General features: G+C 39.1%; 1 protein-coding gene across 38 annotated transcripts in view; it reads left to right on the top strand.

Moving 5' to 3' along the window:
• The window catches only part of mical3a (microtubule associated monooxygenase, calponin and LIM domain containing 3a), a 96,037-nt gene extending 77,529 nt beyond the window's left edge, over positions 1-18,508 (top strand). For 21 of the 38 annotated variants that reach the window (XM_044123663.1, XM_044123628.1, XM_044123634.1 and 18 more), the window contains 9 exons: positions 2,006-2,059; positions 3,281-3,388; positions 4,773-4,866; positions 5,714-5,764; positions 6,486-6,536; positions 10,691-10,756; positions 14,237-14,336; positions 16,119-16,192; positions 16,924-18,508. In XM_044123663.1, the coding sequence (XP_043979598.1) occupies positions 2,006-2,059; positions 3,281-3,388; positions 4,773-4,866; positions 5,714-5,764; positions 6,486-6,536; positions 10,691-10,756; positions 14,237-14,336; positions 16,119-16,192; positions 16,924-17,108 (783 nt within the window). In that variant the 3' untranslated portion in view covers positions 17,109-18,508. The remainder of the gene's footprint in view (positions 1-2,005; positions 2,060-3,280; positions 3,389-4,772; positions 4,867-5,713; positions 5,765-6,485; positions 6,537-10,690; positions 10,757-14,236; positions 14,337-16,118; positions 16,193-16,923) is intronic. The other 17 variants (XM_044123653.1, XM_044123668.1, XM_044123667.1 and 14 more) reach the window with 11 other exon arrangements.
• Positions 18,509-18,778: the final 270 nt, after the last annotated feature.

Here is an 18,778-nt window from a genome sequence, read left to right as displayed (position 1 = left end):
ATGCTTGATTGGGGAAATTCTTCTAATTTTTTATCTGTATGCCGGCTGCAATATAACATATGAGGTTCACAAAAACCTCACATTTTAGAACCATCTTTCATTTCAATGGATTTGCATTCATCAAGTTGTGAAATTCAGAATGATTCTCCCGCTGCAGCTCAGTCCGTGTGTGTCCTTGTTTTTCTAGACACAGTGGAGTTCAGGGCCAGAGGCATTCATTTTTAACCGCAGTGGAACTATTGACAGCCTCCCTTTTAGTTTTCTGCATTGTGATGACGATGCTAGAAGAAAGAAATGGATATTGTAACGGTCTGTGAAAAGTGATCTGAATTCACAGCAGCATGCCTCCCAGGCCTGGAGTCTCACAGGAATCTGATGAACTCTAGTGACTGCCATGGTGGCAGTTTTCCTCTGTCAGTAGATCTGTTCAGATGGAGGTTTAGAGCTGAAACTATCCGATTTTATCTTGTACTATTTTATAGTTTGGTGTTTTGTTGTAGTTTTAGAAAGAATTACACAGCTGTGGAAATATTTACTCTCCTGCAGATTTCTTCTGTTGTCCCACATAAACATAACCTGAGCAAATAAAGTTTTCATGTTTTAAGAAAACACAGCAATGCAAACCAACCTTCTGCTGAACTTATGCAGCCTAAAGCTGCTTGTGATTAACTTAGTGAGTCTTTAAAATCACTGGGGTGGATTTTTGGAAGAATTGTCTAAATTCAGCCATATTTGAGTTTTCCGGGATGCAAGTCGTGTTTATCATCAAATAACCACAAAAAGACGTTTGTGTTAAAGTCCATACTTTGACTAGGACACCCCAAAGCCATCTGGAAGTGGATTTGCTGATGTGCTGTTGAGCTTAAAGTTGCTAAATCAAGGCCAGACCAAGGGTCGCGTTTACTGAATGTTATCCATCTTCCTGACTTCTGATCACTTCAACAGGAGAAATGTCCCCTGATTTCAAAACTCTGGTTGTAATTCCCTTCCCCATCGAGGCAGCAGATTTCTGATTCATCCTCCAGATCAACATCCAAACCCTGAAACATTTGATCACACACAATAGAGCTCCAAATTCAGACGCCATTTTTCTATAGGTTTGATTTTTCTTTCTGAAATGATTTGAGATAAAACCCTTCCAGAAAGGTTTGCTTTCTGCTCCAGAGAATATTTTCCCAAACGCCTTGCAGCTCATCAAGATGTTTTTTGGTAAACCATGACCAAGTGAGGCCTGCAGAGTTTTACATGTGGGACTGTTGGAGTCATTTCTGCAACATCTGTAACTTGGAGTGCATCGATGGCAGCTCTCTGAGCGATCACCGAACTTTAACAAGACTCACCTGGTGATACTGATTTTGCTGATACCATGTTGTTGTTGTTTTTTTCACACAAGTAGATGTGACCAGTTGGGCGTCTCCGTCAGGCAGCTCTCTCACTGCAGAGCAAAAGGGAACAGATTTCTGAGGCAGTAGATCAGATCTGTGGTTACGATTGGTTTCCCATATTATCGGCCAATCAGCAATCATTCAATATGTAGGAAATTGGGGCTGATTTATTGTTGCATCCATACTTGTAATCTTTCCAGTGGAATAAGTTTTAATGACTTTATTCTCATCTGTTCTTTGATTTATTTTTTTTGTTTTGGTTTATATGTTGTGTTGTTTTTCTAGATCTGAGCCAACTTTATGCTGTCAGGCAGCTTCTACCTCATCAGGCCTGTTTGGCTACTAAAACTCATCAGAAAAGTTGGAATAATCACTGATAATTCAAGTTTTAATGAGGGGGTTGATTTTTTTATTTTTAATGAAGAAATCTGTAAGGGAGGAAATACTTCTGTCATGATTCTGTGTCTAGCTGTCCTGGTACGGGTCATTAACATTTCCTGTTTTGATTTTTGTCCCTCACTGTTCTGATTTTGAGCTGTAACATAATCATTAACCCATTTAATCATGTCGTCTGTATTATGTCTGTTTTCCTCCCTGTTTTCTGTTTTGTCTTCATCAAGTCTGTTTATGTTCCTCACGCACTGGCGTTCAAGAGATCGTACGCCACAAAGGTAGTAGTATTACATCCGTTCCCGTTGAAAACTCCCTCCACTCCTCACTCCTCCACTTCCTGCACAGTTTGCTGTCGTAACAAGCTGCGTGTTTCTGGTCCACAACTAATGAATGGCTCTCGCTCTGTCACTGCTGGATGCTCTAAAATGTGACGTCTTCTTCCTAAAACGCTCGCTCTACTGGTCGCTCTGATAAGACTGCATCTCTGTCTTACTCTTCCTTCTGACGTTCATGTCATAAATATTCATCTGTCGTATGGATTTACTCCAGTGAGCCGACTGGAGCGGCTTGTTCTGCCTCGCTGCCTTTACTCCTTTCTTCTGATTTATGGAAGCTTTTCATGTCCCAACAAGTCATCTGATGAAGAGAACATTCCAGCTTTTTTAGATATAAGCAAACTGTAATTCATCCTGTAAAAGAGCATGTCCAATATGTGGTTTCTATTGAGTCTGGAAATTTGTGATTTCATTATAAACATTTCAATTACCAGAAAGAAAAAAAAATTAATAAAATTTAATATTAATTAATTTATTACAGATATGGTTTTGCCTTTCATTTGCTTGTAAAGGATTATTAATCCGGTACAGTGAAGTGTTAAAAAAAAGAATGAGATTAAAGTCATAACATTTGCAAAATAAACATTCAATGTTACCAGAATACAAGTTAGAAAAGATATTTTAATAATAAAAATAAATCTGTATCTCTTTCTTTGAAAAGTCATCCGTTTGCACAAAATCCTGATAATAATTTGATGCTGATAAAAATTTTATTTTTAAATTTCATATTCGTAAAACTTATTCAGAAGTCGGACTTTACAACATGCTCAACATTCCTCATTTAAATTTTTTATACGTTTAATATTCAACATTTTTGTTGATGTCATAAAATTACTACTTTATTCTTCTAATATAAATTTTTTTTCTGGTAATATTACAATTTTATTCCGGTATTATTATGAGTTTACTTTAGTTAGAAATTCTGCAGATTGTGGTCTTAAAGCTTTTTTACGACATGTTAATTCAAACCTCACGATGTTTTTCAGTAAATTTACGTCCTTTTAGAAAACCAGTGGATGTCTGGTGAATCCACGCCTCACCCTCCCACCGTCCAGTTTCCCTTTCTGCTGTTGATGTTCTGGAGTTTCAGGCTCCTTCTAAGGCTTCCAGTCTGAAGCATTTATAAATTTATAAATTCTCTGAGTCATATTTTCTGTTCTTTACCAGAAAACCTACACAGAGGAGGAGCTGAATGCCAAACTCACACGCAGAGTCCAGAAAGCCGCCCGGCGACAAGCGAAGCAGGAGGAGCTCAAAAGGCTGCATCGCGCTCAGGTACAAGGCTGAAAATAAATCTGTCCTGATGTCATTTCAGGATTTGAAGCTGAATTATCGTAGCTCAGGCTGCTTTTCTCTTCTCTTTTACGTCTTGATGCCATATGGGCTGTTCAGTGCGACTCAGCTGCTGCAGCCTGAGCCCAGCTGCAAGTCTTATTTAGGAAAGTGTTTTGGATTCGGACCTTCAGGGTTCTGACTCAGCTCTAAGCTGCCTGCTTCCCTGAGGCTGTTTGCCTGTTTTGCCTCGTTTCTGCTCAGCATTTAGTTTTTACTGTCTGTCATAGCCAGACGGAAAAACTTTCTGCTTGCTTTATATGTTTATATCAGTACATCAAAATTTTGAGAGGCAATTTATTTCAGTAATTTCATTTAAAAGGTAAGACTTTACACATTTTCACACTCACTCCTTCCTTCTTTTTTTGAGTTAATCTTAACTATTAAAGGAAAATCTGAAGTTTGTCTGATCAGAAAACTGGAATAAAAATCTGATTTATTTTTTTAAATCCAGGAAATGTGAACAGTGTCTTGTTGGTTTGGGCTCCTTTTGCAGCGTGGCATGGAGCAGATCAGCCTCCGGTTCTGCTCAGGTGTTCAGGAAGTCCAGCTTTGATCAGCTCACCTGCATTGTTGGTTCTGGCATCTTGACAACTGAGTTTACTTTGGGTCGGTTTGCTGGTGTTACCATGGTGATTGAAGCTGGTGTGGTTCAGGAAGGGCTCAGGGGGTTTTGCTTCAGAATCCTTTCAGGGCTGTGATTATCCCTCTTGCCTCCACAGTTTTTCCTTCCACTAAACTTTCCATGGACCAGCCATCTTCTTTTGCCTTTTGGAGAGTGTTTATGATTCCCCACTGAACAACTGTCCTGGCAGCGTTCATCCTTGGTGTTTTGTTGTGAAACTGACATTTCCATTCACTGTAAGCCAGAATCATCAAAATGAACATAAATAAACATTTAAATATATCACTTTGTGTGTAAAAAGTTCAGTTTTTGAGTTTTTTACTGAGATGCAGGTTTATGTATTTAATGCCAAATGTTTTATGTGTGTTGGGGTAACTGGTAAATTTCGGTCTTAATTCATTGCAGCTGTTGTTGCTCATTTTTTCTCCCATTTCCAGCAGCTTTTTTTTTTTTTTTTAACTCTGAACCGCCTTAAATCCCGTTTATAAAGGCCACTCCTGGCTCTATATGGACCATTAGATTCTCCTCGATGTTTATGGCGGTGATGAAGGGCCAGATTGCATTTCACTCCCCCACAGCAGCAGTGAGATGTACTTTATGAGGTGGATTTATTTAAATATGCGAAGTCAGTGCATGTGAATTGAATATTTGGTTATATCTGTTCCTTCCTTTGAGCCGTTAATTCTTGCTATGTCTGCGCAGATCATCCAGAGGCAGCTGGAGCAGGTGGAGGAGAAGCAGCGGCAGCTGGAGGAGCGGGGTGTAGCCGTGGAGAAAGCACTGAGGGGAGAAGCAGGTAACAACTTATTAAACTTTCATACTCGCTCATTTTTACAAGTTTATCTTTTAAAATCACCACAAATTCGACATGACATCGGCAGTTAGAGCTAATTGCTGTCACCACTTTTATTACTTGCTTTTTATCAATATTTTAAAGGGATTTTTTTCATGCCTGACGGTTAAATCTCCTTTCACAGTTGGCGTCCCACTGGTTCCCCCTCCAAGACCTCATTTTATCTTCATGTCATTATCTGTTAAACCTTTTATAGACGCTCCAAAGGGAATGACAGTAATATCTGAAAACCTGTAAACCACACAATCTGCCACTGTAGTCATGATTCTCACTGCGCTGAAAGACATGTCCACATTTACAGTTTATTTAGTTCTACCAGCATAAAATCAGACAGAAAATGAAACTGTTGTTGATCTTAAAATCATGTTGGCAAGTGGCTATCACAGACAAATAATCTGTAACAATTTATTATTTCCACTGTCTAAAGGGCGTATATCATCATTTTCTTTTCAGTTAGCTTGTAGCTCAAACTGTTTATATTCCGGGAGTGTCCATACAGACATCCTGTATGTTCCAGATGTTCCAGATGTGTCCTTGATTTGAAATAGCTGAGCTTGTTCTTCAGCATCCTCCAGGTCTTAAAGGAACCTGCTAACAAATAAATTATTTAGTTCAAGCATGTTGGAGCAGGAACTCCAACAGTGTTTTGTTAACTCTAATTCTAGCATAATATAAAGTTACTTAAATCTTTTCCATTTTCCAGAAGCCACATTTATTTCTCCCATCCAATATTCATACAATCGAATGTTGCAATGTGTTTTAACGAGTTTACTGCTTTACTCTCTTAAAGGCTTGTATAAAGGTACTTGTACATTACCCAAACAACACAAAAGAAGATCAGGTATTAGATTTTTGGGTTTCTGTATTGCACTGCACTGTCATGTGGACTCCATCTGTGGTGACACACAGCAGCAGTTCTCCATCTCCAAACATGTTGATCTCTGTTTGTTCATCACATGTGTGCCATCGTCCAGGTGCAGCGCTGCATGCGATCAGGAGAATGTGTGTCCCCACATAGATTTGTCTGTGCTCAATCTGGATGTTTAGCCTCTCGCTGCCTCTCAATGAGGAGAGTTTCTGTTCCTTCATCAATCCTGTTAGAACTTTGACAGCTGCTTCTGTTTTAGAAGAGTCTCTGCAAATATCTTGGTGAAATGCTGCAGATATTTGCTGAGATTTGTTTGGAGCCCTCTGAAACTTATCTGTTAAAACTGGTTTTCATAGTTAGTTTGCCATCCAAACTAACCTTGAACTGAATTTCTTCACTGCATTTGACTCTAAAACTGAACCCAAACTCACCCCATAAACAGCAGTACAGCAAATCTATGCAACACTGTTTATTATATCTGGAAAATGCAGGTTTGCGTTGATTCTTGCACAGCAGAACACACTGTGGTGCGTCCTGCCGAACTCTCTTTGTTCTGAGCGTCGCTGCAGCGTGTCTGTGTGTTTGCATGACATGCTATTGTTGAAGACTTTTGGTTTGTGTGTGTTTGTGTTTGGATGCCCAGTTTGGGGTTGTGTAAAGTAACTCCTATCTCTAATCTACCCTGTCATTGTAGACTATTGGGGAGATTCTAATTACAGTGAAATCCTGGACTTGCATCTGGGCGGTATGTATTTCAAATCTGTTGCTTTAAAACTAATCCAGTAGCTAACCCAATCTCTCCTTCCCCTACTTGTTTTACTACTTGAGCTTTGTACCCCACGTGTCTACCTTTAATGTCTGGTGGATTTTTAGCCTTTGCACTATTTGTGCTCCTTAACCCCTCCACCTTCATCCCTCGCTGGGTTTCTAGGCGGGACACTTGTCACACCAGAGATCAGACACTGTTTTTATAAAGATCATGAAGTTATGAATAAGGAATGAGGGAGTAGAAGATTAGCTGCTCTGTGTCAGTCCTTGTTATGCAGATTGTTCAGTGCAGACTGCAGCAGAAATCTGAGCAACATGCATAAGGAAACACTGTCAACCAAAACATTAAAACATTATCTTATGGCTGTAAAACTGTAGACATCTATTTCAAACAGAAAAGGAGGCATGCCCCAATCAAGATTCGTTTTTGTCCCAGTCTGAAGTTCATTTTAAGTTGATGAATTTATTGCATGTTGAAAGCCATAAATAAATGCCATAAAAACACATTTCAGTTAATCAAATTCAGAGCTCCTGACATACAGACATGGGACTGAATGTGTCTAAAGATAGTCAAAGCTACAGACTGAGGATAGGTCAAATATGGAAAGGTTAGAGAAGAATGCTTCTAATGTTGGAGCTATGGGTTGGGAAATGGTAACTATGGTGTGAAATGCTGCAGATATTTACTGAGATTTGTAGGTAGAATAGAGTAGAAGTTACTGTCAGGTGTAGCAGCTGCATCAAGACATGTAGGATCACACTAAAGGTCCAAACGTGTTGAAAATATATATATAAATAACAAGATGAACAATAATAATTATATACAGTACAAGATTATAACATATAATATTGTGTAGTTATCAATTAAAATATACTCACAATCCACAGGATGTGCAAATGAGGTTTTGTTTACTGTACATAATATTTATGTGTTGAACATTAAAAAGACAACAGAGTGTTTAGATGTGCAGAAATAGAATGTAAAATGAGTAAAAGCAGAATAAATGACTGTATGAAGGACGTAAACCCTGATTTAGTTGGTTATAAAGTCTAACAGCTGCTGGGAGGAAACATCAACAGATTCCTCAACATTTGGCAACAGATTCCCAGTTTGAAGGTAACTAACCCATCATGCACAACATGAGCAGTAAAAATCAGACCAGGGCTCCAGTCCTCCAGGGCTGCTGTCCTGCAACCTTTAGATGTGCCTCTGCTGCAGGTCCTGAACAGAATAATGAGGTCATTAAGGCCCTGGAGATCTGATCTACACAAGGAGGAGGTCATTAATCCGTTTCATTCCAGTGTTTTGTACCTGTAGCACATCTAAAACCTGCAGGACAGCGACTGGAGGACTGGAGTTTGACAGCTGGTCTGTAAGCCTTACTGGAGATCTGCTGGACAAAGTCACAGTTAGGAAGTTTTGTCATAAACTCATTAAAAAATTGCTGATTGAGACCCCAGTTTAATACTCAGGAGGAGAGTTTTACTGTCTAAACTCTTTCAGCCACGCAGTCAAAGGTTTCCCGCTCAGCAACATAAATGTGTGTATTTTTCTGGGTCTGTTTATAATAGATGCACTTTTTACAACCCTGTTTGCTCCAAACGGCTCTGAGTTCTGGATTCATATATTTCCTCTGACAGGATTGGTAAAAAACGTACAGATTTTTTTACCAATCCTCTCCTGGGTCGACAGAAGGATTGATCAACAGTTAGGATTGATCTTTTCATTTCTTTCATCATTTTACATTTTAAAATGAGGAATTGAAATGCAAGCCTTATCTTTTAAAGAGATTATTTAAAAATAAATAAAAAACATTTTATGAAGGGGATTTTTGATACATGAGCTCTAAGCTACCTGTTTGGGTTGACTCTAAAATTTATATTCTTACGATTTAATATATCCAATTACTCCAGTTTTCCAGTTTGTTTCATCTCAGCCTTCTGTTAATTTATTTACATATTTAAGATGGAATATGTAAATTGGAAATGCACATGAAACCTAGCCCTCCTTCTCACACACACACACACACACGCACACACACACTACAAGCGTCTTACATAACCTCCATGAACTGACTCCTACTAAGCTGCTGGCCCGCCTCTGTGCTGCTGTAGTTCTGCTTTTTATCCCCAACAGTTGCTTCCTCATACCTGCTCAGTCCTTTTATTCCCAGTGTTCCTGTTGTGCGTCCTGATGGATCACTGTTTTAACCCTTTCGCCGCGGCGGCTGAGTCTGAGGTGTGATTGCAACACAGAAGCTGTCTCTGTTTGTCTGGGTTGAGGCTTGATGTTGTGTCTGTTGTTGTCGTCTTGCGGAGGAGTCCATCTTTTTCTCCTCAGGTGTTCTGTGAGCTCAGCAGTGTTTTTTGCGAGAGGCCGGTAGTTTGATTTTGAGTCAGGGAATCTCTCAGCGAGAGGCCGGAGACGTGTGTGTTTCCTCGAGTTTGTTTTCACCTTGCTGCTTATTGACAGGTGAATGTGTGGAGATTTTAAAGGTGAGCATTTTAATGTTCCTCGCTGTATCCACTCGACCAGAGGCGTGCCGTTTCATCTCTTAAGAACCAGCTTGTTTTCCCATTTAACTGTTGGGCTCATGCACTATGCATGAATGCTGAGCAGAGTTTCTCTTCTGGTTCCTATCGCAGCAAGTCAACATCATTTATAAAACACTTCAAAAACAGCAGAGAGTAAGAAGAATTAAAAAAATATTAGAAATGAGACAAAATAGTTAACAGTTAAACACAAGTGAAAGTATCATTAAGAGAGCAAAAGAGAGATCAGGTGAAGCAATCCGACCCCAACTGAGAGATTAGTTTGAAACCCAAACTAAAGAGGTGAATCTTAAAATAAGTTTGTTTATTTGTAATGAGGATACTTTGAATAATTTGGAAGTCAAAACATTTATATCTGAATCCCTCCAGTTTATCCCCAGTAAACACAACAATCCAAAGAATATATTAAAATAATGAAACTGACACACAGTTCACTCTGTTACCATGACAACCAAACAATTTTAGCCCTTCAGGTGATAGAGGAACCATTTACTTGTTTTCCCTTAGATTCTGTCTCCTAAATGTTGTTTTCCAAAAAAAAATGTAATCAAATAAGTTAATTATTCCTGTTCAGATAAAAAATCTATTGAGCATGCATTTCCAAAAATATTTGCATAATTTGAGGAAGCCATTAAAAAGCCATTAAGACTCCAGTCTTTCCAAAACACATATTATAGTCTGCAGCTTTTCTCTTGTTCTCTGTGATGGTCTCTTGTCATTATTATCCAACATTCAGGCCTTAAAACTCTTCAACCACCAGCAGTTAAACCTGCTAACTCCGTCCCACACAATCAGCTCCGCATCCTTTTCAAATTGTCTGAGCAACATGTTTTACCTTCATCATTTGGACTTTAATTAAAGGAGCCCATGCTGTTTACAACCATTCTTCTTTTTCTTTGGAAAATCTCTTCACCGAAAGCAAATTAGAAAAATAAGTCCCAATTTGCACTTCAAAAGTCTCCAAACTTCAAAAGTCTGGCAACACATTGGGGTGGGTGGTCTAAACGTGTTCAAGCAGGTATTTACTCGGAGAAGCTCTTTAAAGACGAAGCAATTATCAGTGTGTGTATGAACGTGATGGATACCCTGGTGATCAGTAATGGCTGGAGTAATGGTGGTAAATTATTTTATGTGCTTTGATAAACACTGACCATATGTTTTAGGCCATTCCCATTTTATTACTGACACAGGGAGCTGTTACCTAATTGAAGTTTATCTGCAAAGCTGCAAATGGAAGATCAAACGGGAGGCTTATTTTTTTCCAGCTCAGTCGTCTGGATTTGTTGTTTTCATTTGTTTCCCTTCTGTGTTTTTACCCTTTTTTATTTTTCACACCACAGCTTATCTCTCCCAGCTCTTCTCTGTAGGGGATTGGTCTTCTCCTCCATATCTGTGTCCTCTGTTGACTTTTCTCCTTGATATTCTGTACTGCACCCTTCTCTTCCTCCTCCCTCCCCATCTTTGTGCTTCTGTGGTGTCCTGTTCTTTCTTCTACATTATCCTCTCATGCTTCCTTCTCCCTGGCTTCTGCACCATCTGTGTCCCTCCCTCTCATTATTTCCCCATGTCTTGTGGAAGTTGAGCCCTTTGTGGGGATGCCTCGTCGGAGACCACTCTCCCTCTGCCCTTGCTGTTCCTCTGAAGGTAACGCCACCTTGCCGCATGTTTCCAGTTGTGGCAGGTCGCCTTCTCAGCCGTGAGGCTCTCCAGCTCTGGGTTACTTTGTTTTCCTTAATGTCTGACCTCAGTTACTCACAATAACAGAAACAATAGCAACATGTCAGAGTACCAAACGTTAGTGGTGATGCTGCTAAAGTTTAAACATTTCAGTAAACCAGATTCAAGGAATGCTAAAGAGGAAATGTTGTCCAAACTGTTTGTCCCAGTTGATGTTTATAGCAGCGGAAAATAAATGTTGGGCTCAACTGGACTGTTATTACCAGAAACATGAGGAATTTTATTGGTTTTATGTGACAGGGTTACAAATCTACAACTTTTGTCTAATCTAAAGTATTGCTGCAACTAGTATTTATTTTAGAAATAGATTATTCTATTGATTATTTTGACGACTAATTGGATTAGAAAAAATCTAATTTTCCAGCTTTGTCTTTTAACCATTTAAACTTATTTTATTCAATATTAGAAATACATGAAAAATAAAAATAATTCCTTCTTTAAATAAAAATCATTTTCTTGCCTAAAATGCAATAATAACTTATTCTTTTAAGGTATGCTTGATCATTTGTAGCAGAGGATGCGTCTGAAAAAACACTCTTAACATCAACATGTGAAAAGTTCAGCCCTTCTCTAAGTAACGACTGCTGGTAAATGACTAAAAGATCTTCTAATAGTGTCTTAGAAGACACTATTAGTCAATAATTGTATATCGAACAAACACCTTGGTGGCGTTGCTCATGCAGCTGTGTCTGCCATGTCCTCCAAAATGGCCGACGACGTATGATTGGCTGTTATACAATGAGGCTTAATGATATTATTTTTACTGTAAATGTTCAACAGCAATTAAACTTAATGCAACTTTGAGTATTTTTCAGCAGATTTAAAATATTTCCCTCCTTTAATTGTGAAAAGCTGCAGTCAAATCAAGGGGAAAACTATCCGGACATGTTTTGAATCAACAGCATGTTTCTTTTTGCTGTTTGGCTAATCTGTATTTATCCCATTTTTGTTCTTGCTGTTGGGAATTGTGCCCTTTAAATATGCATATGCTTTCTTTAATATGAATACCTGGAAGCTCACAGACAAGTGTGTATTTGAGGACTGAAAAGTTGCATGTTGTGACAGTTTGACATTAACAATCAGGTCTTTCCCGGAGCAAGTCTTAAAATTTAATGCGTCGTCTGGTTTGTCTCTGTATCTAACAGCTGTGAGACGTAACTCTGCCTGAGCTTTCAAAGTGTGAGGAAACGGGTGTGTTTCTGTGGGTTGTTTTTGTTGTTTTGTCCCAGATTTTAACAGTTTTGCTGAGGGGTGATGGTGGTGGAACTGTTCTGTGGTTTAGGAAAGAAACAATCCAGACTATGTTAGAAGGATCAGTTTTGATTTAGTAATTGTTCTGCTTTCAGTTTGATGTGCTCTTCCTCAGCTTTGTCCGTCTCTGTTTCTGTCAATAGCTCAGCTCCATCCTGGAGACCACAGTCATGCCATTTATTTGTGTACGAGGTTTTTTTTTTTTCTTTTCATTTTGCAAGAGTCTCCTCTACCCCAGCTAAGTATGTCATGCTGCATCAAGGATTCCCTTCTGGTGTTTGATTGAAACTGCTTGGCTCCACCTGCTGCAGGGAGATGAATGAAAAGTTTCATCACACCAGCATCAGGACCTCCCCAGGCATGCTGCATAGACCGGTCTTCTTTGCAGAACAAAGCAGGAATGAAGTGGGAGATTGTGGCTGTTCTGAATGCAGTGCATGATGCCGGTGGCTCTGACCGTGCTTTCCCCTGAGGCGGTCTCAATACGAGAGCCGAGTCATTTCATGAACATTTTAAACTCTTAGTAGAACATCTGCAAAGAGTGGATGGTTTTTTTACTTTCTTCCTCTAACTTCTGAGCATTAATGGGGTCTAAAAATGGTTTTGGTCCAATTTATGGGGCTTTATGTGAAATATTTGTGGAAATTTTACATAATCTCTACTTATTTTTTTTCTTTTAAGATTTCGGATGGTAAATAATTTCCACACTGGTTCCACCTTCATAATGTGATGCAGCTCCTGTACAGCTCTACCGGAAAACAAACAGATTTGTTGTGCGAAGCAAACTAGTATTTTATATTTTTCAGTTTGATAAATAAAAAATAAAAATTTATAATTTTCAGCTTCTGAACATCTACAGGTTTTGACTAGTATTTAGATTATTCTAATCCACTTTGACAAAATGGTCAGTTAATCTTCAGAAGAATAACCCCAGATCATGATGCTGCCACCTTCGTGTTTCACAGCTGTATGGGGTTCTTCTTTGTGCTGTTTGTCTGCCAAGGATATTTTTTTGACATTGTAGCCCTAAAGGTCGGAGTGTAACTTAGGCTACGTTCTCACAGAATGTCTTGATGAATTCTGATTTTTATTTTATGTTATTTTTTTTGCGTGGTCGTTTTTACTACTAATTAAATCCAACTGCAGTCAGATTTGTGTGTGAACGGGTTATGAGCCAAATGCGACTCTCAGAAGAAAAACATAAGTGTCACACAGCAGTGCTGTGTTTACACAAATAATAATGGATTGATTGTGAAATTATTCAGCAATGAGAGCCGAAAACATCGTCACAAGATCATAAGATCACGAAGTAAAGCTAATAGAAAGAAAGCAGAACTTACAGCAACAACCTTTAGTGGAGCAGTGACTGCATGCGTCATATCAACGACGTAAAAGTCGGATAAATAATAAGTGACTGTTCAGACTGCAGATGCTTTGAAAGCTATTAGATATGTATCTGATTTACACAGGGCGTTTCTTCAGGGGGTGTAAAACGGTTTGGGCCGTTCACATTCACATGATTTGGATTTGTGTCGCGTTCGCCTGTTGAATGAAGGTAACTTTATTAGCCTGGCCTCATTTTACATCTTTATGTTTCCTGCTAACACGTTTGTTTATTTTGAGTTGAATTGTAAATGAATCTGAGTCACTTTGAAGGTGGAAAATGTTTGGAAATGATTTATTGTGGTTTTTATTTTCTCAAAAACATGCAGTCGATTATGTTCTTGTTCTTTTCAACCTTTTAAGACTAAGTTTGAAAAGAAGACTAAAATCTTCCCAGGAGGGGGCAGCTGTATGTAGCACACTGGCCAAACTGGGTAACACAAACTCAACATTGCAGTGACAGGTGGTTGTGTGTGTGTGTGTGTGTGTGGGTGAATGTGGGTTGTTTGCTTTTAGTGTGTACATTCAGCAGAAGTGTACACATACACTACAACCGTGGGCTCCTCCCCCACTCTGCGTGCCATCATCGTCATGTATAGCCCGACCAGCACGCTGGCGTCAGTTCCTCCTTCCACCAAACATTCCTCAGCAAGGACACCCGGCTTGGCTGTCTCTGTGCCTGTCTGTGTGACTTCCTGTGTGACTTCCTGTCCTCTGGTCGCCCGGTCCTCACCTTCTGCTCCCGTCGTCCAGGTATGGGCAAGAAGGACGACCCCAAGCTGATGCAGGAGTGGTTCAAGCTGGTGCAGGAGAAGAACGCCCTGGTCCGCTATGAGTCGGAGCTCATGATATTGTGAGTAAATTATTGTAAAAAAACACTATTTATGTTATTAAACTGTTTTGAAGACACAGTTTACACTGGAATATGGCAACTGCTTTGTGTTCATCTTTTAAAATTTTTTAGTTTTTACTACCTGAAACATCTTTTTTATTAAAATCTTATTGTGCTGTTGTCAGTTTACATTTTACAACTCAGACCTGAGAAATTAAAGCATTTATGGTTCTTGCAGGTCTAATGTTATGCATTCAACATTATGTAAAAGTGTTGCTAAGCAGAACTGTTATTCATCATCTCTAGGAGAGTAATGAGGGAATTTTATGACTCAGTGGTGTCTAAGCTTTTTTTTTTACCCAAAAGGACAAAATTGGAAAATTTAAGTCACAACATTCATTAAATTAAAGGCTTTTTTTGGGTTGTTTGTTTTATTTGCTCAACAGAAAACAAAATGTTAATGAAATCTGTCTTTGAATGTCCCCTAATTGGTAAAATAGTAAAAATTCTCCACAAATCTCTTCTTAGTAAAGAGGTTTGAATATAAAATACATTCTCATGGGAAATCCAAGTCTTCTTGTCTGCAGTTTGTCACAAACCACCAAACCCGTGGAAGAAGACTCTGCTCAGATGAGTGGAGCGTTTGGCCCCTGACTACCTCATCCCAGTGGTTAAACATGGTGGTGGCAGCATCATGCTGTGGGGATGGTTTTCTGCTGCAGGAAGATGGTTGCAGAATACCTGAGATTGGGATGGAGGTTCACCTTCCAGCAGGAAAACCACCTGATTCATGTGTTAGAATGGCCTAGTCAAAGTCCAGACCTAAACCCAGTGAAAAATCTCAGAGAAATACATTAAAATTTGCTGTTAAAATGGGACAAAGTAAAAAAAAGTGCAACATATTTTTTAAAAATTTAGTTATTTAAAGGAACGTGTATAAACTCAATAACGGTAGAAGAAGAAATGTTCAGCTTTAATGTAATTTGTGTTTGATTCGTTTAAATTTTCTCCAGATTCAGATTTTTTTAGTTTTATTAGTCTCAACTAAAGCTTCTGGTTTGAGAAGATCTGTAGATCAACGAAGCCTTCAGGCGGCTCCAGGTCTCAGCAGCCGGCTGCAATAATAAAAACGATGTTTCACTGTCAGCCAATAAATATCATCTTCCCCAGAGTCCTGAACCGGGACGGCTCAGCAAATCATCATAAAACCGTCAGGCTTTATTCTGTTCAGTTTTTATCTAATCTCTGCTTTCTTTTATGAGAATACAATTCCACTTGCCGTCTATTTACAGAAGAAACTATATTATATTATCAAACAAATTCATTCAATTATGATGTTATCTTGTTACATGTTCTGAAAGCTTCTGGATCAAGCATCTGTCTTGCTTTGAAGAACTAATAATTGTTTATTGAATTTAACACAAGTGAATAAATTTCCTTGGATTCTGCTGGATTTTTACAGCCTTGCACAAGTTTTCATACCCTCTGAATTATTCATGTTGAAACCACAAACTTCAGTTTATTGTCATTAGATTTTATAATAATTATTCAGAGCTGGGAGAATGTTCTCCACCCAGTCTGAGCTTGAGCTGGAGAATTGATCTGCAGCAGACAAAGTTTCGACTTCATCACACTTTCCAGGTTTCATTTCCAAAATAGTTTTGCTCTACTTTGTCTTGATCTTTTAGATAAACTCTCAAAATGTTTGCTCTGCTGATCAGATGCATTTTCTTTTTAACTTCTTATCATATTTTGTCATGTTAAAACCTCTACCTTATTTCTTCTTCTGTGGTTCTGTCAAAGTGCCAGAGAGCTGGAGCTGGAGGACCGGCAGAGTCGGCTGCAGCAGGAGCTCCGGGAGCGAATGGCTGTGGAAGGTGAAAACATTAATGCTGGTTATCTAAAGGAGATCTGACTGTAATACTGCAGCCAAATATTATTGGTTTTAATATAACATGAATTAAAACAACATTTGATTTCCATTTGGGGTCAATAAAGTATGTTTAAACTAATTGAATTAAGATTCATTTTATTTAAAATGGAACTGAAAACAACATATTTAAGTTATTTCATAGTTTTTAAGCATCTTAAAGATTATGTATTTGGTATTTTAATCTATTGAGATTAGGGCTGCAACTACTTTAGTAATCAACTAGTCAGGATCAAATCTTCCCACATTCTACAGATTTTCATTTAACCACTTCAACCTTTTTATACAATATTAAAATACATTAAAAGAAGCAAATGAACACATAGTTCAATTATTTTTAAAATAAGAAAATGGCAGCATTCCTGTAGTAAATCTGAACAAGGTGAAGCTTTAGGAGTTTTGGCTAAAACATGTTTACAGACAATCTTATATCCAAAATGTATATGTGTGTTTTGTACGGTTTTGGTTTAATTCCTGCTCTGAGTGTTTTTACAGCAAATTGCCTGTTTGGAGTTTCTATAATACTCCAAAACCTTTAATCAGTTACTAAAATAGATGGCAATTATTTCAATAATTGATTCATCACGATTAATCAGATTAATAGTTTCAGCCTTAATTGTTGGTTTCTTCCTGAACTGTGGATGTTTTTGTAAATCTCTTTCACCTTTCTCTCGTCAGACCATCTGAAGACTGAGAAGGAGCTGGCTCAGGAAAAGCAGATCCTGAATGAAATGCTGGAGGTGGTGGAGCAGCGCGACGCCCTGGTGGCCCTGCTGGAGGAGCAGAGACTTCGGGAAAAGGAGGAGGACAAGGACCTGGAGGAAGTCATGCTCTCTAAGGGATTCAGCCTGAACTGGGCCTGAAAGCTGACAGACAAACAACAAAAACACAGTCAAGCAGCTGCGCAAACTCCACTCACGTTGTCTGAAGATAGACACGAGCAAACGATCCAGAACTGTCACACCTACAGCACTGAATGTGTAGATATGTTTCCGTACCACAAACACGCCGCGGCTGCCTCTGACACTGACGCAGCGTTCCAGATCCCCGCCTGAAGGCGGTCCAACTTAATCACTCTGCAGTTGGGCTCCTCTCCCTCTGTGTGGGAGGAGAGCCGAGTTCATATTCAAGAGTTTATCATCGCAGCCTTGAAGAGGCTCCTCCAGGCCCCGGGGCCCACAGGGAGAGTGTGTGGAGACTTTCTAAAGGGAAGAATCAATTCAGTCCTGCTGATGTAAAGAAACTGTAAAGTTTTTGTGTATAGATGTGTTGAACAACATTTTCTGCAGAGGTGTGTTGAAACATTCAGCTGCCTTTCTCTCCAGTGACAGAGTGTTTATCCTAATGCACCACACACACCCCTGAACAGCCATGTTTTTGTCCTCCTCTGTTGTGTTTAGTGAGTCAACACTAAGAATTCATTAACTCTGGCCACCTTTTTTAGTTCTTTTTTATATTTCTATGTTTGCTTTTAAAAGATGAACACTTTTTTCCGTTGCATTCACAGGAGAATGCCCAGGATCTCATTGTCTTCTGCATAAGCCCCCTGCAGCCCTGATCCATTGTGTGTCAGTAATGCGGCTGCAGGCTCATGCAGCGAAGCAACTTGACGTGTCTTTAATCGTTTCTCAGACCCGATAACGTCCGGCCTCGCCATTTTACGGTAAATCACACTGACAGTTAAAAGTTTACAGAAACGCGTTTGATTATCGGGTGAGTATTGATCGCGCTGCGGGAGGCGGGACGCGTTCTGCTGGTGTTATCAGTCTGATCTCCTTATACCAGCTGAGGTCTGGAGTTCCTGTCACTCACTCTGTGCCACAGGAAGTTCTCGGTTACACTTCAGACGAATCGCGACTCGTTGAATATTTGAACAAGATGCCTTTTGAAGTTTTGTTTTCCACACTACCTACTCCACTACTCCAGTTTTTTGTTTTTAAGGTAGAACTAAGATTTTAAATCTATTCTGCTTCATGAAAATCAGTTAGAAAGAATCCAAAATGTTAAAAGTGCAGCAGAGGGTGCAGTTGATCAGTGGATACAGTCCCATAACTTTAAAGACTGTTGTTTTTTGATGGCGTGTGAAACGTTTGATGTGATTGTACTGATATTTATTAACGTGTGAAAACTGTACCATATGTAAAGACAAATGAATCCTAATTTGTAAAACTGTTCTGCTGACACATGGACTGCAATGTAAATGCTTCATCATGTAGCCAGAATGCATAGATGTATGCAATAAAACAATGCAGTTGTTCTTTTACATGTTTGGGCCAGAACTCTGATTCCTTAAAGGGACGGGTCCAGTTGTGTGTGGGGGAGGTTAAAAAAAAACAAAAAAACATGAATGGACGTCACAAATTAATTTAACAAACTGCTAAGCTGACCAGTGGAGGAAATTACGACGGCTGATCGACTTTTGGCAGATTTGAAATGGAGCCTGAAGCTCTGGTAGCGTTTGAGCTTCATGTTTCTGTCCAGGAGGATCCTGGATCCTCAATGTGGTACTGAGGGGCACCAAAATATTTGACTT

The sequence above is a fragment of the Gambusia affinis genome, linkage group LG08, assembly GCF_019740435.1.
Source record: "Gambusia affinis linkage group LG08, SWU_Gaff_1.0, whole genome shotgun sequence".
Taxonomy (NCBI): Eukaryota; Metazoa; Chordata; class Actinopteri; order Cyprinodontiformes; family Poeciliidae; genus Gambusia; species Gambusia affinis.
This window is presented reverse-complemented; position numbering and strand designations above follow the sequence as displayed.